The sequence below is a fragment of the Myotis yumanensis genome, unplaced genomic scaffold (assembly GCF_028538775.1).
Source record: "Myotis yumanensis isolate MYYU_CA2020_CCGP unplaced genomic scaffold, mMyoYum1.0.hap1 SCAF_3, whole genome shotgun sequence".
Taxonomy (NCBI): Eukaryota; Metazoa; Chordata; class Mammalia; order Chiroptera; family Vespertilionidae; genus Myotis; species Myotis yumanensis.
Window position 1 is genome coordinate 16,348,587 of NW_027223754.1, and position 27,291 is coordinate 16,375,877.

The following is a 27,291-nucleotide window of genomic DNA, read 5'->3' on the forward strand; positions in this document are numbered from 1 at the left end:
CCCGGTCAGGTTGAAACGGCCCCCGTGAGGTAGGGACGACCCCAGTCAGGTCGAAACAGCCCCGGTGTGGTAGGGACAACTCCGGTCAGGTTGAAACAGCCCCGGTGTGGTAGGGACAACCCCGGTGAGGTTGAAACGGCCCCCGTGAGGTAGGGACGACCCCAGTCAGGTCGAAACGGCCCCGGCGTGGTAGGGACAACCCCGGTCAGGTTGAAACGGCCCCCGTGAGGTAGGGACGACCCCGGTGAGGTTGAAACAGCCCCCGTGAGGTAGGGACGACCCCAGTCAGGTCGAAACGGCCCCGGCGTGGTAGGGACAACCCCGGTCAGGTTGAAACGGCCCCCGTGAGGTAGGGACGACCCCGGTGAGGTTGAAACAGCCCCCGCGAGGTAGGGACGACCCCAGTCAGGTCGTAACGGCCCCGGCGTGGTAGGGACAACCCCGGTGAGGTTGAAACAGCCCCCGTGAGGTAGGGACGACCCCAGTCAGGTCGAAAGGCCCCGGTGTGGTAGGGACAACCCCGGTCAGGTTGAAACAGTCCCGGTGTGGTAGCGACAACCCCAGTCAGGTTGAAACGGCCCTGGTGAGGTAGGGACGACCCCGGTGAGGTTGAAACGGCCCCCGTGAGGTAGGGACGACCCCGGTGAGGTTGAAACGGCCCTGGTGAGGCTCAGACGGCCCTGGTGAGGTTGAGACTACTCCAGTGAGGTTGGGACAAATAAAGGGGACCAGTATGGACTGATGAACAGGTGTAGATACAGAAGCAGAGCAACATTGAACAGAATGTTAAACTACAATGGGGAGCCTGGGGAGGGTTGGGGGGGGGATTAAGAGACCAACTGAAGGACTTATATGCATGCATATAAGATTAACCAATGGACACAAGACACGGGGCGGGGGGGGGCGGGGGGTAGGGGCCGGGGGAATGTCATGGGGGGGAAAAAGGAGACATATGTAATACTCTTTGTAATACTTTAAGAAATAAAAATTATTTAAAAAAAAAAAAATAAATAAAGAAAAAGCAATTTCAAACAAAGTTGAACTTTTCAACCATTTTAAGTATTGAGATTATATGAAACTGTATTTAATCAGCATTTTTTTCTCTTTTATAGATATCTAAGTATATATATGTATACTTTAGATTTTGCTTTAGTGTATAATATTTTTCATTTTAAAATCTAAAGCTTGTTGAGGACAAGCCTAGTTTCTTTTGTGTGTATTATCTGTTTCTTCATACTTAAGACAGTGGATGGTTGTTTAACCCATGGCTAGTTGGTTTATATAATTGTTGTCTCCCATCCATTTCAGTTTAATTAGTTATATTTATAAAACTCAAATGTATATGTCATTTAAAAAATATTTTTATTGATTTCAGAGAGGAAAGGAAGGAAATGCAGAGAGAGATAGAAGCACCATTAATGAGAGAGAATCACCGAAACCGGTTTGGCTTAGTGGATAGAGCGTTGGCCTGCGGACTGAAGGGTCCCTGGTTCGATTCCGGTCAAGGGCATGTACCTGGGTTGCGGGCACATCCCCAGTAGGGAGTGTGCAGGAGGCAGCTGATCGATGTTTCTCTTCATCGATGTTTCTAACTATCTGTCTCTCTCCCTTCCTCTCTGTAAAAAAATCAATAAAATATATTAAAAAAAAAATGAGAGAGAATCATTGAATGGCTACCTCCTGCACGACCCCCACTGGGGGTTGAGCCCACAACCCGGGCATGTGCCCTGACCAGGAATCAAACCGTGACCTCTTGGTTCATGGGTTGACACTCAACCACTGAGCCATGCTGGCTTGGCTTAATTTATTTTCTGAGATTGGTCCTCCACCCTCCTGCCATTTCTGTTTAGGTAGACACAATTGGTTTCTGAAATTCCCAAATGAATAGACTGATGTAGAGATCTTGAGAAGATAGGTAAATAGAAGTTCTGTTATGGGACCTTTAAACTAACAAAGACATCTCTTGAATCTTGATTTAAAAATTCCTGCTGCATGCCCTAACCGGTTTGGCTCAGTGGATAGAGCATCGACCTGCCGACTCAAGGGTCCCAGATTCGATTCTGGTCAAGGGCACGTACCTTGGTTGCAGGCACATCCCCAGTGGGGAGTGTGCAGAAGGCAGCTGATCGATGTTTCTCTCTCATCGATGTTTCTGACTCTCTATCCCTCTCCCTTCCTCTCTGTAAAAAATCAATAAAATATATTTTTTTAAAAAATTCCTGCTGCCTTCACACTTTACATGTTTACCATACTCCCATCTCTCCTTAAAGTCTGTGATTCTCCAGTGAGAAGGAGACAGAGCATGTTCCCTCTGGGTTCCTCAGCAGGGAACGGAGAACTTACTGGCTTCCACAGCAAACAGTCCTGAAGATAATAGAGGTGCATAGTCTTCTAACACTTGTGGAATTTTCAATATTTGGAATACTCTAATATCTATATTTGAAGCCCAGAAAGCCTAATGTAAAATAGCAACGTTTCTCAGCCAAAGAGGGGAAGATTGAATGAACAATCAGAATACATATCCAGGACTGCTTAAGGGGTCAGATAAACACCTGAATGAAAAGATAAAAATAAAAAGATCCCTCTGGGAAATGAAAGTGTAGTATGAAAGAAACTTCCTGGGACCAAAAAATATCTATTTTTTTTTTTCTAAAATAGAAAATTCAATAGATAAATTAAAGAAAGACCGTGTTAGTTGTCTGGAAGATCATTTGTGAAAAATGTCCCCCAATACAGAGCAAAATGTTAGCATATGGAAATCATAAAGGAAGAAATAAGTAAACCCAAGAAGTCAACATTATTTTAAAACCTTACATATGTATAAAAGTTCCAGAAGGTAGGGGGTGGGGAGGAGGAAGAAATAACCGATGTAGAGATTAATAATAAGCAGAGAAAAACTTGGGTCTTGAGATTGAAAAGGCTTATGGAGTTTCATGCTGTATTGATGAGAAGAAACACTGAGGAAGATGTATGAACTTTTCCCTGTAGAAAGAATAAGTTGCCTACAAAGGGGGAAAAAGGAAATGAAAGACTTTTCCATTTACAACTTTGAAAGCTTGAAGACAGTGGAATACCTTCTAAAAAGAATAAAAGAGAAGGATTAAACTGTAATTCTCTTGATAAAGAGCAGTGCTTTAGCTTTTGGGGTGTAAGAAAGACTGAATAGAGCAAGTGACGTTATTTTAGAGAAATAAAGTTCCTGCCACTTTCTTTCTCTTTTCTTTCAAATAATTCTTGGGAGCCCAAAATTCAAACTGCTACTTAAAATCTAATAATTAGAACTTTTAAAAAATAGCTTTATTTTTTACAGTCAATGGCATTAAGTCAAAGAGACCTGGGTCTTTGAGCAAATTACTTATTCTCTTTAGCTATTAAAATGGGGGTAATAACTACTTCATAAGAAGTGTAAATGAAGAGAGTGCAAGTAAAGCACCTTAATGTAATATCTGTGTAGACAGTGCTGTCATAATTTCTTACCCTGCCCTGCTTGTCTGGTTTCTTTAACCATATCTCGTTTTACTAACCATGTTTCATTGTAATTCATAGCCCTTATTACCTGAAATTATATATTTGTTTAGTTATACTAGTGGCCCGTTGCACGAAGATTTGCGCAATAGGCCTTCCTTCCCCTGGCTGCTGGCACCGGTTTTCCTCCAGCACCCGGGACCCAGGCCTTTGGTCTGGCCACAGCAGCGAGGCTTGGCTTCTCTGCTCTGGCTGCTCCCAGCCCCTCCTTTTTTTTTTTTTTTTTTTTCCAGCTCCTTGAGCGGAGCCCCGGCTCCCAGCCCCTCCTTGAGCGGAGCCCCTTTCATGTGTGATTCTAGTTACTTGAGTCTTATTTTTTTCTGGGTCTGTTTAAGCTAAAAGTTTGTTAGTATATATTATTGTGCACCTTAGTAGTTCATTCCTATTTGTTGATGATGTATAGTGTTTTATCATATGGATGTAGCACAGTTGGTGGATTTGGGTTGCTTCCAGTTTCTGAGTGTTCTGAAGAAGGCTTCTGTGAACATTGGTTTATAGGTCTTGGTGTGAACATATTGTTTCATTTCTTGAGTGGATGCCTAAGAATGGAATTGCTGAATGGAATGATAAGTATATGTTGGACCTGATAAGAAGCTGTAATGTTTGAATGTGATGAGCATATTTTTATGTGACTACTGGTCATTTATGTATATTTATTCTTTGGGTGGTCTCAGTTCAGATCTTTTGACTTTTTTGGGGGGTATTATTATTGTTGACTTGTGAGAGGTCTTTTGTGTTATGGACATGGATCTTTGTTTGATGTGTGTATTCTAAATGCTTTCTCCCAGTCAGTACTTTGACTTTCGTTTTCTTAGTGGTATCTTTAGACAAGCAAAGGATTTTATTTTTGGTAAAACCCAGTTTGTCAGTTAAACACAAATGTATTTGGTGTCTCACTAGCATTGGAATAATAAAGTAAGATTTTTATTAGACAATTATTTTTAGGTTAAAAATGGTTTCTAGTGAAATAAGATTATAGTTTTAATTACATTGCGGAAATGCAGAAAGCAGTTTTTTGGTTTAAGGGTCTCTGAAGTGCTTTATAACAACTTGTTTAGGATATATTTTTTTAATTAAAATGAAAGAATAAGCTACTCCATAATGAAAAATTGAACATATTATGTGGCTTATATTTAAGATTTAAGAGTAAAGTCAAGTATACCTTGTTTAATTAGAAAATAATTACCTAAAATGCACGGTTATTTCTGTGTTGCCTGAATCATTCCATAAAGGAGCACTCATTAATTTCTAATAGTTAAACATTTTTCTTTTTTTTTTTTTGGTTTATGCTTTCCCTCTGCTTTCTGAGATCAAATGACACATAGATGTTCTTTGAGCTATTTCTTCATGTCATTGACTTTGGTAGAATTCTCATAGCTTTTCATATTCCCACAGTATTGAGACAGGAAGCCTGAGCAGTTTAAAATATCAAGGACTACTCTTTTTAAAAAAAAATATGTTTTTATTGATTTCAGAGAGAGGAAGGGAGAGACAGAAACATTAAAGATCAGAGAGAATCATGATAGACTATCTCCTGCATGCCCCTTACTGGGGATTGAGCAGAAACCCAGGCATATACCCTGACTGGGAATGGAACCATGACCTCCTGGTCCATGGGTAGATGCTCAACAACTCAGTCACACCACATGGGCAAGGACTAGTCTAGAAATATAGTAGTCCTTTGTCCACTGAATATATTTACTTCCCTTTTTTTCCCTAACAAAATGTGAGTGGGAACAAAATATGTAACTTCTGAGCAGAAGTGTTAAGAATAAGAGCAAAGTTACCATATTTTGTATTTTCTTATCTTGGTTATTTAGGGTATCACATTTTAACACACAGCCCTCTTCAGTGTCTGGGCCTGTGAGTAAGGAAACTCCCCTGCTGTCATTTCCTCAACTTGTAGTGTGAGCAAGAAATGAACTTTTTTTGCTAATAAGCCTATGAAATTCTGGAGCACTTTGTTATAGCAGCATAATCTAGACTACCCTGACTGATAACACATTATTTATGAAATTAAATTCATAACTGAAGATAAATAATAAAGAAATTATCACTTAAGAGTAATGACTTGTCTGAGAAAAGTATATCTTGGAGGTAATCCCCAAGTGAACCAGGGTCCAAAATACAGTATAAAATACCTTCCTGCTTACTAATTAGCATATGCAATTGATACATATATAGTGATGAATTAAATTACAGTTACTGTACTAAAAATATATTTACTTTGAAATTTGGCTGTAGGACCAGGTAACAGTCTCTTAAAGCGAGTTATGTAAGGTGTGAATTTGAACATGCTCCAAATAAGTTAGTACTTTTTTATATGCTCCTGTAGTATTCTGCTTAGGTCTTACTTGGTTCTTTTTGCCTGATAGATTGTTAGTTCTCTGTGGTAGGGAACTAACAATAATCTTATTCCTTCTTGTGTTCTCATTTCTATCACTGGTATCTAATTGTATACTCAAGAAATGTGTGTGGAATGACAAATTCACAAGATGGCGGCTCAGTTCTATTTAGCTTTTTTGCATTAGTCTGTGTTGATGTGGATGATGAAGCTGAGTAATTTTCTATTTCTTCTTGATTAGATGATATTTTGAGGTTCTTTCATTTTAAAGTAATGTGAATTTGCAGTATGTCCAACACTCCCATATTCAAATACAAATATAAAACATGTTTTATAGACAGATATAAATTGTGTCACATTATCTGCCGTTTGTCAAATCATTACTATTCTTCATTAGGATGGGTTGTTGAATGGTGATTCTAATCAAGCATTGACTTCTGGTTACCATGGATTTTTTATGTAAAGAATGGGCAGTCAAAATTTGTTGTTATTACTTGCAGATTAAACCCATAAGTTGCTCCTGTCAGGAACTGAGGAGTTAAGGTAGGGAGGAAGAAGAGAGAAAAAGGCGACGCTGGTAAATTTACCCAAAATTGCTGTGGATAGATGATACACAATAATGGAAAAGTTTTCTCATGAGGCACCTCAAAGTACTTAGCTAAATAATTTAATAATATTTTCATCCTATGCCTGAGGCTAAAGATTCAGATTCCCTACCATTTACCAGTGAAGAAAGGAGAAGGTTGTTAGTTTGCCACCTTTTGTAGAGCTGATATAGAGCTGTTATAATAGAAATCTCTTCTTAATTGAGAACTAAAAATTCTCTCTGCTTAGTGAGATTAAGAGTATATTTATTGATCAGACCATCAAACCTCAGGGAACGTAGGGGAGTGTAGGGGTAAGGGGGAGAGATCAACCAAAGGACTTGTATGCATGCATATAAGCCTAACCAATGGACACAGACACCAGGGCGGGTGAGGGCATGAGTTGGCGGGGGTGGAGGGGGTCGAGGGGCAATGGGAGGATAAGGACATATACGCAATACTTTGATCAATAAAGGAAAAAAAAAGTATATTTATTTAAGCATAAAAAAGTTCATTCTTTAAGTCTGTCAAACAAATTCTTCTTTATTCTTAGTTTAGCTTTTTAGATCATCTAATATTTAGCAAGTTTACAGTGGTAGATTTACGTTACCTAGCTTTACAAAAAAATTAAAATAAAAACAAAGTCCCAAAACAATCTATTTACTGAAACTTAAACTAAGTTTTTATTATTATAACTCAGTCCTAAAGTAATATCCCTCTCATAATTTCCTTGTAATACCATTTGTATATCTGCTATCTAGAAAGATATATTTACTTTCCTTGTACAAACTCTGTGTTAATTTAATTACCTGATCACTTCCATGGTTACTTGTCCTTTGATAAAAGTCCTGGAACTTGGGGTGGGGGAACAGAAGGTAGGATCAGTGCTGGACTGCCTCTGGTATATTCTTATCTCCTGTTAGTGTAAGTATAGTATATCAAAGATTAACAATTTTCTAGTTTTGTCTTAACAATATTATTAGAAGTAATAGATGTTCATTAAGGAAAAATGAGAAAACTGTCACACTTTGTTATATGTCTGTTTAGACCTAGCCTGTCCAATATTATGGCCATTAAATGAAAATTAATTAAAATTAAAAAATTAAAATTTAGTTCTTCTGTAGCACTAGCCACATTTCAAGGGCTTAATAACCATATCTGGCTCTTGGTTATCTTATTACAGAGTTCAGATATAGAAATTTCCATCATTACAATAAGTTATGTTAGACAGTGCTGGTAGATTCATTGTACCTGTGCACATAGTCCTTTTTGAAATTGAACTAGGATCATTCCATGCATACTGTTTATTTTCTCATTTTTTTCACATTGTGTTGTGAACATACTTCATTATCAGTGAATATTTCTATCTAATCTCTTTTTAAAGGCTGTGAAGAATTATATAGAAACTAGTGTCCTGGTGCACAGATTCATGCACATTGAAAGGAAATTAATTAGAAGAAATATTTTATTATTGCTATTTGCAGCTTGCTAATGGAAAGAAAATAGAATTATGCTGAGTTTCCTATCTACCTACTCCAGGACTTCTGTGAGGATCAAATGAGATGAGGCACAGGAAAACGCTTCACAAACATTTGGTTAAAGTGTAAAATGTTTGCACCTGGCTATAAAGCAAGTCATGTTCCTGGGCTGAAGAAACTCCAAGGGGGCTAGTTATTAGGGAGAGGAAGCTGGGCATTGCTACGTGATGTCATTACCTGGCGCTCACAGCGACCATTTCCTGCTGGGCTGGGCTGGGCTGTGGGCCACATTTTGCGCCATGGGGTCTTGGCACCGTTGGCTGGATATGGTGGGGTGTTGCTCCAGGGTGGTGGCGGGGCCTGTGTCCCACTTGGGGGAAGCTGAGTGTTGGTTTGTTGGCACCAGGTCCATAGTGCTGTTTATTTTTAAATGGCCAGTGCGCATCATGGCAGCTCCTGTGATAAGCGTCTGCCCCCTGGTGGTCAGTCCCCCTCATAGCTACCAGTCGGATGGACAGACACTTAGCCTTTTATATATATAGACATAGCTACCAGTTGGATGGACAGACACTTAGCCTTTTATATATATAGATAACCATTATTTTTTAAATCAGTCACCTACTTTAGGCAATTTAGACTATTTTTGATTTTAAAATTGTTTTATAAACATTACTTAATGATTGTCCCTTTCATTACTAGTAAATATAAGTTTAAACCTTAATTATTTTAGCATAAATTCTGGAAAGCCACAGATTCTTAATAAAAGCTAAAGAAATTGTGGCTGTTGGAGAACTCAACATTAGGACTCTTTAAAAATTTTTTTTAAAAAGCAAGTTTAATCTTTTTTTTTAATCCTCACCAAAGGACATGCTTAGAGGGAGGGAGGGTTACATTGATTGGTTGCCTTCCATAGAAGCCCTGACCACGGATCGAACTCTCAACCTAGGTATGTGTCCTGACCAGGAATTGAACCAGCAACCTTTTGGTGCACAGGAGGACGCTCAACCAGCTGAGCCACTCCGGCAGGGCCAGGGCTCTTTATTTAGTCTGTCATATTGTCTATCTATATGTCATCCATAAATGAGCTAGACTAAGAAAAATCATTTCCCACACCTTCCTTACTCTTCATAAAAATTCATTGAAAATTCAGCAAAGCCTTGAGAGTTTGATTCACTGGCTTTTGTTTCATTATTGTCTCATTTCCCTTATCCTGCCAGAATACCTTCCTTTGGCATTTTTAACTGCATTTTTCCATATAAAAATTGAATTGGGATCTTCTTTTAAAAGTCTCATTGTAGTATTTTCATAAAAAAGTAAAACTTGGCAAAATTCCATACCTGTATACTTACAAAGGAGAAGACAAGCCAAGAATGCTAGTAATTTTTCCCCTCTGAAATAATCCCCACTGATAGTGAGCACCGTTATTTTGATGACTTGCCTGTTTATCTTCAGCTGTTTTCAAGAAGGTTAGACTATTTATTCATTTACCTAATAAATTTGGGACTACTTAAGTAGACATTCTGGATAATGGTGGCAAATATGTGTGTTGAGTTTCGTATTTGTATATTGCATTTTATTAGAATAACCAGAAAAACACCAGTATGAATGCCTTTATTCTCCTAAGGCCTTAAGAAATAAGTCAAAGGTACTTAAAGTAGGAAGGGAGAGAGGGAGAAATTGTTTAAAAAAAAAAGAAGAAGAAAAAAACCCACATTTGTTTTTTTAAAAGTGATAAAAGGCTTTGCTTATTGCTCAATCTGCCCATTAAAGGAATTATTTATACATTTGCATTTACTTCTAGGCTAACCATGATGGCTCAGAACAATCTGTGGATTTCAGTGAGATGCCTGGCTTAAGTTTGAGGTTGTATGAAAATGGTATTTGAGGCAAATGGCTCATGTAACTCAGTCAGTTCTCGCTTTACAGGTTATCATGTTATCTGAAACTCGTTTCGTATTAGAACTGTGTCCTCACTTTGTGCAGTTCTGCAGTAACTGAGATTTCAGAGGAGGTCCAGATTGATGATAAAGATTTGTTGAGTCCTTCTCTCTCCTTCCCAGCTGACCAAAGTAGAAAGTTGTAAAGTATAATAATTGCAATTTCAGGCTATAAAAAATATATTATGTACTCTCTTTGTTCTTTTAATTATTGGAATCTGTTGATTGTCTTTAAAATGGGGTGAGTGTTAGGCTTTTTAACGGAACCCAGGATGAAGAATGTAAATCTCACTGTGAGTTGTTTCATTCTGCCCTCAGATATGACAATATAAGTAAAACATTAAGAAACCCCACTGTGTGTCCAAATATTTATTTTATGTCAAACCTCTAAAAATTTCAAAATTTGCTCTGATATAAGTAATCGTGATTGGAGATAGAGGGAATATATTTTATTTTGCCTGTTTGGGGCACAGCTTTGTGTTGTTGGCCTTTTGAAAAGAATATGTTTGAGCATGAGGATTGAGGGAACAAGAGTGGGAAATATGGAAATATTCTAGTGGCTCACCTAAAATGGAACCCTAGCTGTCATGGATCGTTTTCCATGTCATTTCCAAGTTGGGGTTTCACATTTTCCCACAGGGGCTTGTTTGATGAGATACGAAGAGGACATTGGCCATAGGAGTAGATAAAGTATTTATGACCAATATATGCCTTTCAGAATTCACATAAGGGGGGAAAACTTGAATTTTACAGTTCTGGGATGACCTTGGCTTGCACTTGTGTAGAAGGATAAGATAGAAATTAAATGAGTTTAGAAGTAGGTATGAATTCCATTTTGTGATTTAAAAACTGATCTTGCACAAATAATTTAGTTGCCTTGAAGCTCAGTGAGCATCATACCTACTGCTTTGGGTTGTTATGGGAAGATAGTGAAGTAAAAAAGCAGGAAGAGCCCCAGTAAATGCTTGTTTCCTTCCAATCTCTTTTCCCTTGGGTGGTAACAGTCAGGTGTTCTCATAGGTCAGTTTTGTATACTGACACTGTAAAAGCTGAGTGACTGACTAGTTGGCAGTTACCATATGCTGCTCTTTGTTTCCATCAATGTGAATTAGTGTTATATCCGTTGTTTCATATCCTTTGTAATGTCGCCAACTTGAATTCTGATTTAATAAGACATAAAATCACACACACCCCCATTGCAATTAAGGTCTTTTAACCTATTCAGTGGGGATGTTGCAGATAGGATAATGGGAAATTATAGTGTAACCGACATTTTCCCCACAAATATTTTAATAGCTGAAGTATGAAGTTATAGTGATTGGCTATGACTGAGCATAGGTATGAATAATGATTAATATTTTTAAAGCAAATTAATTATGAGCAGATAGTTCTTCAAGCTGCCAAAATTGTAATGCACTTGGAATGAGAGAAGCGAAAGTAGAGGAGGGATTACGTTAAAAAAAAAAAAAAAGACAGTCTTTTTCTCCTCAACATAGGGGAAAGGAGCTGAGGTGAGATATAAAAAATGTGATTGAATACTGTCACTAAGAATAATTGCTAATAGGATAATTTATTAAATCCAAAAAAAGAAAACTAATTATTAAAAAATTATTTGGTAAATTTCTCAAGAAATGAAAAATTAAGAGTTCTATTCTTTGGCTCCTTCAAATTGAAAGTACAACAGTATATTTAAGTTTCAAGCTGTTGTATCAGTTCTCAGAGGTATAGGGGAATACTAGTAATAATTGTGAGATAATTTCTTAAGAAACTGAAGTTCAAAGCAGAATCAGAATGTTATGGTACAGGTCCAGTCCTGTGTTATTTGTAAAAAATGCTTTTATATGTTTAATTTTAAACCCAGTAACTAGTAGCATTAAAACTTATTTTAATTGGTCTTAATGTTTTAAAACTAATGGAGAGTTTGCATGGAATACTAGTAAAGAAGTCTTGAGGCCTTAAGAGAGGGCAGGTGGAGTTAACAATTTAAGCAATGATTCAGAAAGGCTTTCCCAGAAACAGGTTGGAAGCATCTTTTTTCATATAGTCATTGTCCCTCAGAACAGTAAAAACTTTGTGATCATGTAATAAACTTATGTAGACTGTAAATTTATCTGCTTAATTTCTTATTAGTGTTTCACTTAGCTGAATCTAGTCAAGTTATAGAAAAAGTAATCTCTCCCTAAATAAAAGGGAGCATAAAACAATAATTGACTTGGCACAAGTGAATTCATTGTTCCTAGGACTGTTGCCAGTTTGTCTTTATTTCAACCCAACAGATATCTTCTTTTACCATTCTCTGTGTATATGATTCTATTTTTGAAAGTAGATGAAAAATCCTGGTTGAAGGGACAGGGGATTTATTGAGTCCCTGTTATGCACCAAGTACCAACCTAGGTTTATATATATATTGTCTCATTTAATTATAACTGCAATCCTCAGAAGTAGGTGGTGTTTTATGAAAGAGAAAAGTGTGATTGACAGAGGCGAAGTAACTTGCCTAAGGTCAGACAATTGCTAAGGACAGAGGAGCATTCTAAAGCCCAGGTTTGTCTGACTCCTGGACAGTATTTTCTTTTGGACTAGACTGGGGGATTTCTATGTAGAGACATATGATTTATTATAATCATTCTGATATTTATTCCAGTGCCTACTTTATCTTCCAGTGCATTGTGGTTTGTGTAAGCAGATAATGCTGATTTCACAAATATATTGTGGACTGGCTTAACTCACTATTGTAAAAAGTGTATAAAATTGATTTGAATGTAATATGGAATATTGAACATAGAATAATCTATATCTAAGTTACTGAAGATGGAATGGCCTTTTAAAATATTATCAATTTCCTAAAAAAATATATATTTTTTAAAATCTTGATTTTATATATTTCTAGGAAAACTTGACAGTAGGAACAACATTTAATTGGGGGATTTTTTTATTATAAATTTTCTTGTCAAAGTTTGGTCATAAAGAACAACTCTCCCACACAGGTGGTGTGGCTCAGTCGTTGAGCGTCAACCCATGAACCAGGAGGTCATGGTTCCATTCCATTTCCCTTCCTCTCTCTATAATAATTTAAAAAAAATTTTTTTTAAGCAAAACAGCTCTCCCACATAAATTCAGTAAAATTTTATTTACTTGGATTAATTTTTTGAGTGAATAATCCTATATTTTCTAATGTCTCTTTTAAAAATTCTTCTATACTCATGCCTACTATATGCTGGCCACTGTTCTAAGAACTCTTCAAATATTACTTGTTTTGTCCTCCTAATAACCTGTGAGGTAGATACTACTATTATCTCCTCACTTACAGTAGAGGAGGCACACAGAGATGAAGTAGCTTCCTAGGGTCCCAAAATGAGGAGGAGACAGAACTGGGATTCTAACCCACACAGTTTGGTTCCAGAGGACCAGCTCTGGACCACAGCTTTGCTTTTCACCTTAGCCATGGCGTATTGCCATTAGTAAGTGAATCAGAGTTAGTAGAGAATTTAAAAAACTGAATGCTGTCTTATTTTTTCCAGTGAAGTACAAGGGAAAAGTTATAAATGGGTATCTATCTATTGAGGCACATTATAGTCAAGGTATACACTGAGGTGAAATTAAGTAAAGTATCACAAGTAAGCTAGCCCCAGATGTAGCCAGAATTCTGAATTGTTGGTGACTTTTGTATGAAAGGCAGAGACTAAAATGTTGTCTTAAAAACCTTGACTTTTACACAGTAGAAAATTACTTCTTGACTATTTTACTTAAGGCTTATTTCTACAGCCTCTGAATCATCACAGATTTTAAATTAATGGATTTTTTTTATATTGTTCTTATTTGTCTAACGCTGTCACCCTACTTAATGTTGTTCACTTGACAGGAAGAACAATCCAATTATTTCTCCATTGGTTACAAATTAATTACTTTAAGTAGCAGTTTTAAGACAAGTATTATTTTGGCAAACATACTTAAACAGCATGCATAAAGATAATTTCTGTCTGAAAAGAATTATCTCTCTCATTTCTCTCTTATTGGAAAAATAATACATATGTGTTATAAACAGAACAGTATAGAAATGTGTAAAATAGAAAATGGAAGTCCCAAATCTTTCACTCTGAGATAGTATACTTTTTGTAAACTTATTAATTTACCATGAATAAACACATCTACATAATACTTATTGCAATAGAGACCCATTGAGGTGTTGGCACAAGAACTAATGCCTCATTTTTATTGGCTCTTCTGTCTTTGGCCAAACTTTTGAAGTCCAGAACCAGATACTGAGGCAAGTTGGACCAAAGTCTCTTTAGTGAGAGTTTGAAATTAAGATTCAGATGATACAGGTGTGTGTGTTTGTATCTAAGGGAGGGTTGCAATGGTGCTGAGAGATAGGATAGACAGAAGCAGGATAAATTTTTGGGTGCATTTTTGCATTTGCTTTAATTGAGATACCTATATTCTTTAATATACTTTCCTGTTGTGTAAGCTAGCTAAAGTATTTTCTCCCTTACTAATTAAAAACCCTCTAATTGAAAAAGTCAGTACTCAAAGATATATTCATAGATTACAGTATCTTAAATTTAGAAGGATCCTTGGAGGTCATTTTTTATTATTTATGATTATTTTTTAGAAACTTATTTATTAGTTACTATTGTACTTTACTGATTTACTATTTACTTATTTCCTAATATGTTTTTAAACCACAGAACTCTTTCTTCAAATTAAATCTAATGCAGAAACCCAAAACTATTCAGCCCTGACTGGTGTGGCTCAGTTGATTGGCCATCTTCTTGCTCACTGAGTGGTTGCTGATTTGATTCCCCATCAGGGCACATGCCTGGGTTGTGAGCTAGGTAGCCAGTTGATGTTTCACTATCATATTGATGTTTCTCTCTCTCTCTCTCTCTCTCTCTCTCTCTCTCTCTCCCTCTCCCTCCCTCTCCCTCCCTCCCTCCCTCCCTCCCTCTCTCTCTCTCTAAAAATCAATTATTATATAAAACTAAAAATCAATATATATAAAAGTGTTCGGACAGTGGGAAGAAGTATAGACCTTCATGTATTCTACCTTGTGTGTATATGTGTGAGGAGGGTGGGTGTGGGCCTTTAAGAACCTAAAGAGAGTGGTTTCAATCAGGAGCTATTTTGCCTCTTAAGGGGATATTTAGCAATGTCTAGAAGCATATTTGGTTGTCACAGCAGGGGAGATAGAGGTCAGGGTTGCTCTTAAACATCCTTTAATGCATGGGACAGCTCCCCACTGTAGTACACACTGCAGGACAAGCCAAGAACTGACTGATTTTACCGGTAAAGAAGCAACAAGCCACTCTTAGATTTAGATAGTTTATTACTTACATATAGACAGTGAAAAGAAGGGTAAGCCAATGTTGCCAGTTCCCTCTGATCCTTATACCACACTCCAAAAAGGATCACAGTGAAAGAAAAAGGACTGTGACTGCAGCATGAGTTGTCAGAAAGCCTAATGCTGAAGAACCAGTATAAGGGGAGAGGAAGAAAGAAAGCCCTGTGAGTCATTACAAGTAGAAAGTGATATCAGCCAAGCAATGCAGTGCCCACATATGATTAGTGGGAAATCACTTCCTATGTTTGTTTGTCTAACAAGACCAAGCTAAGACCACAGAACCATTACTACAAAACTTTTCTCCTGAAGCCCAGCTTGCTCAGTTTTCTGTTCATGTTACCAGAATACCTGTTCTTAAATCTCCATTTTAGAAGATCTTTATAAGTCAGTCACATTAGCCATGCTTTCATATTATGAGGTTCTCAGAGATTTCTCCAAAGGATACTAATTAAAATGAAAGAAGCTTATTTCTCTCAATGAATGTCACTACTCATTCAGTAAAAAGACACCACTGAGCATCAAACAAATGTCTAGCTTATGTTCTTAAGAGAAACCTATTAACATGAGTATGTTAAAAGAGGAGTTTATCATTTTTCTTGACTACCAAATTTAATTTTATATAGCGCCAGTGTTTATCTCTTATGAATGTTAGAATTTGAAGAATTTAAATGTTTAGTTTATTTAGAGCTGGAAACTACTGTGAAAAAGTTGGGTCTTAATAACTAAAGAGAATTCTTTTAAAAATGTGAAGAGAAACCAAAATATTTTTTAAATGAAAATAAGTATTACATTTATATCAAAGAGTTTCTTTGGTTTGGCTAACCAGACCTTGGTTGCCGAGTAGTATTGTAGGAAAACTTTGAATATATCTACTTTACTATTGCCATTTATTTAAAATAATTTTAAAAGTAGAACATTGTTTAATTGATATTACCTAAGTCAAGTTTTTTCCAGGAATAGGAATGTGGCATATTTTACAGTTGCAGAATAATGGCCTTTTGCAATATAGTACATGGAAATAGAAACATAATTAAATTATTGCTTAACATATGCTATATTATTTAATATATACTACTATAGTTAGAATAGTTCACAAATTATCTCTCATTATTTTGTATACTATTACTTACATGCTCTCTTGTAAGAGCTTTTTAAAATTGTAGTTGATCTTAACTTATATGTATAATAACTTTTTTTCTTGAATTTATCTTGTTTGGGATTCTTGAACCTATAGATTGGTGTTTTTTATTAGTTCTGTGAAAATCTTGGGCATTATCTCTTTACATATGTGTGTATTTTCTTTTCTTTCTTTTTTTTTAAGACTGATTACAACATGTTAGACCTTCTCACTCCGTGCTTTGTCTATGATAATTTCTCCATCCAGCATTCTTGGAAATATCTATTGACATCTTTTACAGTTCAATAATTTTCTCTTCAGGTTAATTTTTCTAATCTGCAGTTAAACCACTCTTGAATTTTTAAAAAAATCAATTTTATTGAATTATAACATGAGTTTGAGATAATAAAATAAAGCGCATCCATTTTAAGTGTACAAGTTGATGAGTTTTGACAAATGTATATGCCCTTGTAACCACCACCACAATCAAAATAATAGAACATTTTCATCTTTCTAAAAAGTTCTCTAGTGCCCATTTGTAGTCAGTTTTTTTCTTTCCTTTCACCATCCCCAGGCAAGAATTGATCTGTTTTCTGTCACTATAAATTAGTTTTCCGTTCTAGAAGTAAGTTCTTTGCTGTCTGGGTTCTTTTGCTCAGCATAATGTTTTAGAGATTTCATCCCTCTTGTATGCATCAGTGGTTCATTTCTTTTTATTGCTGAGCATTATTCTATTTATAGCTATACCATAATTTACTTAACCTTTTGTCTGTTGATGGATATTGAGATTGTTTCTAATATTTTACTATTATAGAGAAGCATATGAATTTTCATTTGCAAGTCTTTTGTGTAGACCACTTTTTCCCTTTTGGATAAATACCTAAAAATAGAATTGGCAGGGTCAGTAATGATGTACACTTACCTTTATAAGAAACTACCAAACTGACCTCCAAAGTGGTTGCACCATTTTATATGCCCCCCAGCAATGTATGAGAGTTCTAGTTTAGTTCATCCTCATTAACAATTGGCATTGTCTATCTTTTAAATTTACATTTCTCTGTTGACTAATGATGTTGAGCTTTTTTCAAGTATTAGTAATTTGTATATTTTTTATGAAGTATCTTAGTCTTTTCCCATTTTTCAAATTGGGTTGATTGTCTTTTTATTAATGATTTGCAGGAGTTCATTGTATATTCTGGATCTGAGTTCTTTATCACATTTGTTGCAGATGTTTTGTTCTAGTCTATGACTTGCCTTTTCCTGTTTTTTTTTTGTTGTTTTTTAAATATTGTGTTTTGTTTTTTATTAGATTTGTGTTTGAGCTTTGAAAACAGACTTGTTCCAAAAAACCTGCTAGTTAAAATAAAATGAATTGTTGTATAAATTAAAACCTAGTAATATTTTAACTTAAATGTAACTTGTTTTAAAATTGACTATCATTGTAAGAAGGAGCAGTTTTAGACCATTAAAGTAGCTCTAAAATTCACATAACAAACCAAGAACTTACAGTATTTTAAAGTGAAAACTATACTAAAACACATTTTGATAATTTACCTAACAGGCTTGTTACATTTTTAGTTTGGGCAATTCACATTGTTTTTACTTCTATCTTCTTAAATCAGTTAATAATATTTCTATAGTTAAATGCAATTTATAATAGCATTTTTGTATGCTTCTATAGGAAGTTGACAAGATGAATTTACATATGTGTGGGAATATTTTTACTTGGAAGAATTAAAATGATGTGAATGCTTAAATGTAACAGTTTTGAGGAATTAAATGGAACAATTTTAGTCTCCACTGCATTGGTCACAGGCTAAAGGCAAGCTTTCTGAATCAGGCTCACTGTAGCTAAACGCTGGCACCAGAAATAGGACAATCACATGTCCTTCTAGCCATAAGCTCTTTTGCAGATGACATTTTGAATATTGTGAGCCTACCTTAGTTTTAACAATCTGTTTTTATACCAGCTGCTGTATTTTCTCCATCCTTCTCAAATCAAAAGGAGATAAATGGATTTGAGGTGCATCAGTAGAACAACTGGATACAGCCAAGTCATTTGAGATTTGAAGTCTGATAATGCCCTAATTGGTACAAGGAGATTTCGAATGTCCACAGTAGTCTTGAATTTATGTACTGGATGTTAACTTAGATTTTAATTTCCTTGTTTTTCTTTCAAGCTTTACTTTGTATATTGTTTGTATATTTTGGGAATTTTGCTTCAGACATTTGTGCTACTTTAAAAGATAATAGTGTGCTGTCACTATATTGATTTTTACAAAATGAATTTCTAATTATATTATGTATTAGTAGTCACATTTTATTATTCACTTTAGTAAGAACTTTGAAAGCATTTTGAAGCATCCAGAATAGAGTCCTATGTGCCGCCACTTCAAGGACATAAGGACAGTCTTAAAAGCCATTGTTGTTACCTTCGCCTCATGTATGTGCTATTCTTCTGGTATTAGAAGATTCCTTTTTTTTTTTAATTTAGATATTAATGCTTCAAGTCTTTGGCTGATAATGCTCTAAAAGAGCATTATCAGGGATTTGATATGTAGAAATCATCTATCTAGTTCAACTTCTTCACTTCAGAGATCTGGGAACTGAGGCCCAGGGTTTTTTCAGTGCTTCTCAAACTGTCTGTGGTAGAGAATCATTTTTTCTTCCTATCCCCAATGTATGGCAGGCCAGTCGTTTTGTAAACTATAATAAAAATGAAGTACTAGAAAAAGTAATTTTAAAATGGCATGTATAGTTCTAAATGCTTCCTCTTAATTTCTGTGTTTATCTCAATGTAGGTGGATTACAAGAAGTTCTGGGACTAGAATAGTCCATAGACTTCACTTTGTACTAGAATATCACTGCCTAAGGTCGGGATTGGGAAACTATGATCAATGGGCTACATCCAACTTGTTTTTTGTATGTCCTGTAAGCTGAGAATTATTTTTACATTTTTAAGTGATTTTTGAAGAGTTACAATGTTTTGTGACACATGAAAATTATACAAAATTCATATTTCCGTGTGTTTAAATAAAATTTTATTGAAACACAGTCACACATTCTTTTAAGTATTGTCTGTGGCTGCTTTTCCCCCTGTAATATTGGGGTTGAGGCAGGGATGAGTAGTTGAGAATGAGGCCATATGGTCTATAGAGCCTACTTATTACTGTCTGGTCCTTTCAGAAAAAGTTAAGAGCTGAAGATCTGGCTTTAGGACAAAATTAGTAGTTAGTGATAGAGTTGAGTGTACAAACAGGGTCTACATTTTTAAAAATGTGTTTTAAATATTATTATTAGCTGATACATATTATGCCACTTTTGTTCTCATTTAATCCTTTATAAAAGTTAGGTAAGTTTAGATCCCTCTGATCTAGTTTTAGATACCTTTCTTGCTCCTAAAAACTCTTAACTCTATTGGTGTGTTATTGTTTTTTAACTCATATGTGGTGAATTAAAAATGGCTAGATATTTTCTAATGTGGATTTTGTTATCAGCATCTGGTTCAGAATATTCAGCTTCTTCTTTCCTGTTGCACATTATAGTGGATGTTTCTGTGTTCAGGTCCAATGAAAGAGTTAGGTATGACTCAGAAATCTTTAGAAAAACATTATTTCTAGTAAAAAGATTGCTCCTTTAAATATCTATCACCTAAAGAAAAGCAATACTGCAACTAAACTTTAATGGCAGGTTTCTGTTGCAAAATAGTAAAGATATAATAGGTAAGGTCCTGGTTACAACAAAAAAGATTGAGATTTTAAGTGACTTTTGGAGGAACAACAGGCTTTCAGTGTTTTGCTTCTACCACTCATTAAGCTGCAAAACAAAAGTTTCCATCATATTGTTGTCAAGCCAATATGTCAGTTAACATATTGCTTTATTTCTTTTTTTAAAAATATATTTTTAGTGATTTCAGAGAGGAAGGGAGAGGGAGAGAGAGATAGAAACATCAATGATGAGAATCATTGATCGCTGCCTCCTGCACGTCCCCTACTGGGGATGGAGCCCACAAGCCAGGCATGTGTCCTTGACTGGAATCGAACCCAGGACCTTTCAGTCCTCAGGCCAATGCTCTATCCACTGAACCAAACCGGCTAGGGCTAGTTCTTGATGTATGCAGTAAAAAACTGCTTTTCATGGTAGTTGTTAATTCTTTGTTTTCCTACCTTTGTCTGTGATCACTCAGCAATATATTGCTATAAAGATATAGCGATAGCTGTCAGCTTTACATTTGATACATGAGTCGCTTCATGATAAGGACCCTTTAAAAGCTGAATCTTGATGTGGGGGTTTCTTGCTGAAATAAAAAGAAAGAAATTATTGCTGTGAAAGCTTATTCATTATGATGAAAGTAGCTACAGTTTGGTATTGTATTATTTGCTATTTTATTCTACTTACTCTTATGTCAATTTGTAAACGATAATTATGTTCTTGCTTAATGAAGAATAAAATAAATGAGAATAAAATAATATAGAAAGTTTTGGCAAAATCTCCTGTATCTTTTCAAGCCATGGCTAGTTCTTCTTTTCCCAAATCTGAGAGTGCCAAAAATTTAATGCAGGAGATGCTGGTAAATACTGCCCAGCAGCTGTGTCCTAATTCTAGATAGGGCTCTTCCTTTGTATGTTATAACAGAATCATTGACTAGATTGCTATGCATTAAAGAAAGATGAAGTGCTTAATAAATAGCAGGACTTGTTATTTAGTAACAGAAGAGGATCACCTTCCAAATATTCCAAAAGAATGTAAGTACTTTAACATGAAACTGTTAATGAATGAAAATTTGGGACTCATGAGCAATAGGTGTTTTTAAACATTATATATAACACATTTTAAAATATTTATTTGAATGAAATATTTCTGTTTTGTTTTAAATTTATGCTACAGTATAGTGGTAAGTGGTAACAACTGTTCTCTCCAGGAGTACACAGAATCTTAACTATTCAAGCTATTAGAATAACTTGTGATTGAGCTTTGCTTATTTGGGCTAGTTTTTAATATATTTATTAGTTTAACCATTGGTTGGGTCTTCTCCCCAGCCCCACATACCAGATGTAGTTAAGAAATGTTTGGGGTTAACAAATTATTATATCTAGATTTTACTTAAACATTGATTGTCTTTTGGGAGCCCCCATTATCTAAGCGATCTCTATAGCTACTTTCTACCCAGTACAGCATGTTCCACATTTATTCCTTAGCATTTATTATAGTGATTGAGTTTCTGTTTCTAAACATTTTTGGTAGAAAGAATTAGTGTAGAAGGCAGTTCCTTTTTTGCAGCTTGACTGCAGGGGACCAGAGTTGCATGCATTACTATGTCTGTGAAACTTCTTGGAAGCAAGCCAGTATGTTAGGGTGAGAGATTCATATGTAAGCGGTGAGCCACTAAAAGGCTTGCACAGTATTACAACTCTTCTGAGAAGAGGAAGTGTTAGGAAATTCAGCAGTAAAGCAGCAGCAGCAGCAACAGCAACAAGCAGCCTCAGTGGAAGTAAAGATAGGGCAGGTTCACTGTTAGCGTATTGCACAGTGTGAGGCAGTGAGCACACAGCTCCCCATCCTGCTGCCAGAGGAGGCAAACCCAAACTGTCTGTTGCAAGATTTTTCTGGTTTCGTGTTTATGATGTTAAGTCATGTGATAATACTGTACCATAAGTTGCCAACTTTGCTTTACTCTAGAGAGGATCCTTTGCTGCAGTGCTTTTCCCCCCGTTCTTTTTCTTTCTTCTTTTTTTTTTTCTTGAAAAAGAAAAAAATTGTGCAATGTATGTGTATGCCTACACCATGCCGAGACGACACTTACCAGTAAATAATCTTTGTATCCCTGAGGTAAGATACTGTTTCTGCTTTCCCTGCACAGTGCTGCTGCAGCACGGAGCAGATCCAAACATTCGGAACACTGATGGGAAATCAGCCCTGGACCTGGCAGATCCTTCAGCAAAAGCTGTTCTTACAGGTAAGAAAACCGAGAGCTACCGAATTAGTTCATGTGTGGAACTACTGGCTTGATTTTAGAAAAATCTTTATGCACTGAATTTTATTTGTTTCTACTGATTAAGCTCAACAAAAATATGTGCCATTATCTCTACTTCATTATTGATTTGGTACATTAACAGTCTCATTAATTGCTATGCTTGCTCTTATAAGCAGTAAGCAATAGGATTGTTTATTCTAGTTAGAATTTCTGAGAATTATAGCATTGAGTGGTAACATATGTTACTCACTAATGTTGTAGTCATTTTTTATTGTTTAGATCATAATTTTCTTGTACCTCATCTTCTAGTTGACTCTTTTGAAGACCTTCACTATGGAGCAAACAAGGGCATTTGTATTACTTTATAAAAGTAGTTTTGATTGGAAAGACAACCTGCTGCCGTATTACTTAAATTAATAGTTAAATAAAATATGGTGCTGCTTTTTCCTTGCCACCCTGATTATATTTTTGTTGCATCTTCTCATTTTACCATGTTACCTAACTACTTTTTAACTGAGGCAATGTCCTTTTTACTTCAGATAATGAAAATTTTTGGCTTAACTATTGGTTTTATTAAGATAAATGTCAAGAACCAAAGAGGAAATGATATCTCATAATTTGTATAGAAAATAATGCTATAAGTAATATGGCATTGAGCAACTGTTTTCATTGATCTTCATTCTCAAAATGCTGCATTGGATCTATTTTTGTTTTTATTCTTAGCATCTGAGTTTTGCTGCCTTTGCCTTCTTTTACTTAACTGACCTTTGTAATTTGGAGCCTCTTAGTCACTGCAGTGCTAAGAGTATTGTTTTAGTGCTTGTGTGCAAGTAAATGACTTTTTGCTTCATTTAAATTTGCCCATATTTGAAGAAAATAAATTGTTTTGTTCACTTTTAAGTTTGGTGTCATGCTGTGCATTTTAAACAAAGATTCTGAGGTGAATGGAAAACATTTATATACAGAAAGCTTTGAAAAAATGCGGAATTCTGGTTAATTATTCTGTATAGAAGACAACTTCCCACTGTGCTAAAATTAATATAATCTCTGCTAAATCAGAGTAATATGATTTTTCTCAATTAAAAGGTTAGGTGATTGGGATACTGAATCAAGATAACATACACTAGAGAAATAAAGCTATTTTAAACCAGTGTAGATAAGAAGAAATTTAAATATAATTATAAAATTTAAATAATGAAATTAAAATATATAGCCTCAGGCTTGCTTAGGCTCTGCATCCTTTCAGTGTCTTCTTTTAACAAAGTCCTGACAACAATCGCAGCTTTGGATTGGTCTCTGACGAAAGGAGAAATATGGTTCAGAGTAATGGAGGTAGATTACAAATGCTGACCGTGACTGTCTCTATATCTGAGTGTCCTCCTTCTGACCTTTCCTTCTCTTCAGCCCTCAACACCTGTCTTGTCCATTTGTTCGATTCATTTAATGCAACACTGCTTTTCGATCCACTTACATTTTTCTAAGAGAAAGTTTTAAATATAAGTTAATTAGCAAGAAGAAGCTACCTCCTAATTTCGAATGGATTTTAGGGGAGATCATCTTGGCTGTTAAAGTTTGGGAAAGAGCTGTGGCATAATACGTCATGGAGACTGAAGATTCCTGGGGAGCAGATACTATATATGTTAGACTTGATTTGAAAAGCATCTATCACTGCACCTTCCTTAGATAAGGACGATATTCATTCTTCTTGGACACAATACTGTTCATTAATTATTCTTTTCAAGAATATTTACTTTTTTTTGGAAATGACATACAACTTTTCAGTTATGATTTTAAAAAACATTCTAGAACATTCTGGTAATAGTAATTAACTTTGTGGAAAATATAAGCTATTGATATTTACACATTCATGTTATATAATGTAGTGAAATAACACTTAAGTGAAATGTATTTCCAAATGTATTTCTGCCCATGCAGGTTCTCTTCTAAGCAATTCTTTGGAATTATAGTGAAAGTACTATTTCTGAAGCTAAATTTAAAAGATTAAGCATTGATAAAAGGGAATCTTTTGAAAGGAATGACTTAGAGTTATTAGAGACTAGAGGCCCGCTGCACAAAATTCATGCAAGGGGCTCAGCCCCCTGCCACTGTGGCTTCGTCCGGAAGGTCGTCTGGTCTAATTAGCATATTATGCTTTTATTGTTACAGATTATTCTGGATGATGTGTCATTATTTTTATGGCAGATGGAATTGTGGCACCATTACTTACCTTATGAGTGAAGTTTCTATTCTTAATAGTTACATGAATATTCTTAAAAGGCATTAAGTATTCTTCTGCAACATGAATTTATGATGACTTTATAATATCCTTCTATGAATATATTTTAGGTTATTTTTAGCCAATCCTCTAGTGTTTACCATTTAGGTAGGTTGCTTGTTTCCTTGAGAATTTGTCACTTTATCAATTCCATAGGAATTGTACTTCTTTACCATATTCAGTCTTAGCATCTACAAACATGTTATATCTCTCCATTCCTGGCTGGCGTGTGTAGGATTTGGAGAAGGAGGAGCTTCCTTTTTACGGACTGCAATGCTTCGTGGTATTATTTTGGGAGAGCCACACTGAAGATAAATGTGGTTGACAAAGGGAATGCTTATTGAAGAGAGTAAAGATGTAGAGGTGTTTGTTAATCATGTGAGGAGGATTTCTGGGGGGCACAGTGGGAAGTTGGATCAGGAGAAGAAGTGACAAGAGATTGAGTCTGAGAGTTTGAGAAAGGATAGATGACCAAAGCAGAACCAAGGATGACAGGGATGTAAAGTGGGTGAGTGTAGATGATCACAGGGTTGCCATGATAGTTGGTCCCAGCAGTTTCCTAGTAGAATTGGGGGTACAGGAGTAGGGAAGAAAGATATATTTGCACCAAGCAAATATAAGAATAAGTTTGTAAGAATAAGCTTAATCTGGATTCATTGCACCTCTGAGGAAATCCTAATCTATGATTGATTGGCAGGCTCCCAGTCTTTCTAGGAAAAATCAGCTGTGGCTCAGGCTAGAGGCAGTATTGAGGGGTCAGTATGTGCTTGCTGAGCCTGGTGTGTTAAATCAACAAACTATATCTGGAATCCTACCTCTTTTTTTCTTCTCCAGTGATTCCTATTGCTTTCAGGTAACACCAGAGCCTTCAACATGATCAGTGAGGACTTAGGTGATCTGGACCCTGCCTATATAGGTTTGATTACTAGGTTTTGCTTAAGCCTAGTTTACTTTTTTATTTCTTACACGTTGCATGTAACCTGGCAGTAATTTTGGTCTACCATGCTTTCAAATTCCCAGTCCCACCATTTCTTACCAGCGTCATTGCTTCAGCCCTTTACACACCTTCATCATTTTTCTTTCATGACAGCAGTAGTCTCATAATGGATCTCTGTGTCTCCACTTATACTTCATTCAGCTCTTACTATAGCTGGAGTGGTCTTTCTAAAGCATAATCTGCCCTCTGATTAGAAAACCCTGTAATATATTCTCATTACCCCCAAATAAAATCCAAACTCTAACCATAGCCTACCATAATATGGCGCCTGCCTTACATACCAATGATCTTGTCTTCTGTATTTGTCCTTGATCTCTTTGCTTCAGCTACAGCTGGATGAATGCTGTTGCTCAAACAGATGAAGCCTTTTTCTGTGTCTAGATTAACACATGCTATTTACCGAAACTGGAACACTGCCCCAGAATTTAATGTGATTCATCTGTTAAATCTCCACTCAAAGATTTACTCCTCAGACAGGGCATCTTATCCTCAATCCCATTAGTTTACTTTATTTTCTTCATGGGTTTATTGATATCTGAAGTTGCATCTTTTTTGTAAGCTATTGTTTGTTTACCCCAGTAGATTGAAAGCTTTATAAGGATTTGGACTTTTATCTGTCTTGCTTACTTTATTGTGCCCAGGACTTAGACAAGTACACAAAATGATTAAGTAAACAAATACATCTCGGGTCTGATTACTGGTAACAAGGCAGCATATTTTCCAAGTCCTACAAATACTCATCTCATGTCATATTGTAGTAGTCTATTAAATTTTCTACTTTCCAAAAATTGTTTTGAATTGCTGATAGTCATGTATACCTCTTGAAACAGTGTGTTAAAAATATTTTTTAATTGGTATGATGGGTGAGGTATATACTGAGCCTTTTATCAACAGATTTCTTGGATGGCTCCTTTGATGGAGAACATTTCAATTCTCAAAGGATCAAATTTTGTGCAGCTGTCACATCAGACTTCCTGATGTCTGACCAGGGCCTATTTTTTACTCTTTTCTTTTGTTATTAATGCATTGTTTTGCACAATAGCTATACTACAATGTAGCATATTTCATATCGTGTATAGTGTAGTTTTACTATTAGCCTACATGATTAAACACAGATTTCTCATGTTCTTAATTTTAACTTTAGAAATTATTATTTATCAGTTATTAGGAAGCCTAAAATTACAGCATTCTTCCTAGAAAAGAAAGTGTAAGAGGTAATACCTTAGTTTTCAAGAAAAGCTGTACATCCATCCATCTCAGTTTTATCAGGGGAAAATTATTGTTATATTAGCATGAATTTCCTTTTAAAAATTCCCTTTAGTACTAGGCAAGAAAGTTAAAACTTTTCATTGCAATAAAATAGTGTGAATACTCATTTTAAAGATAGATTGTAAATGTTAATCCCCTAACTGTTAAAATTTTATTAATGGTTTGATCTGTCTATAATTTTGGACATGAATAGAAAAATTTAAGGTTTTATTATCAAAAGTTATTGATACACTTTTTGAAACCTTAAAAATATGAAAATAATTTAGAAGAGGAATAAAAAACTAGTACCTTTTTAAAAGACTATATAGGACTAGGTCACATTAAATTAGCACCTATTTAATTTGTTTAGTAGTTGTATTTGTGGGTGGGTGTGTGTTTGTGTTTATTTCTATTGATTTCAGAGAGGGAGAGAGAGAGAGAGATAGAAACATCTATAATAATAAAAGCATA

The 27,291-nt window shown here is 35.6% G+C and overlaps 1 protein-coding gene across 1 annotated transcript in view; it reads left to right on the forward strand.

Moving 5' to 3' along the window:
- TNKS (tankyrase) overlaps window positions 1–27,291 on the forward strand; it is a 151,492-nt gene that overhangs the window by 21,620 nt on the left and 102,581 nt on the right. The window contains exon 3 of the mRNA XM_070408327.1: window positions 22,187–22,282. Coding sequence (XP_070264428.1) covers window positions 22,187–22,282 — 96 coding nt within the window. The remainder of the gene's footprint in view (window positions 1–22,186; window positions 22,283–27,291) is intronic.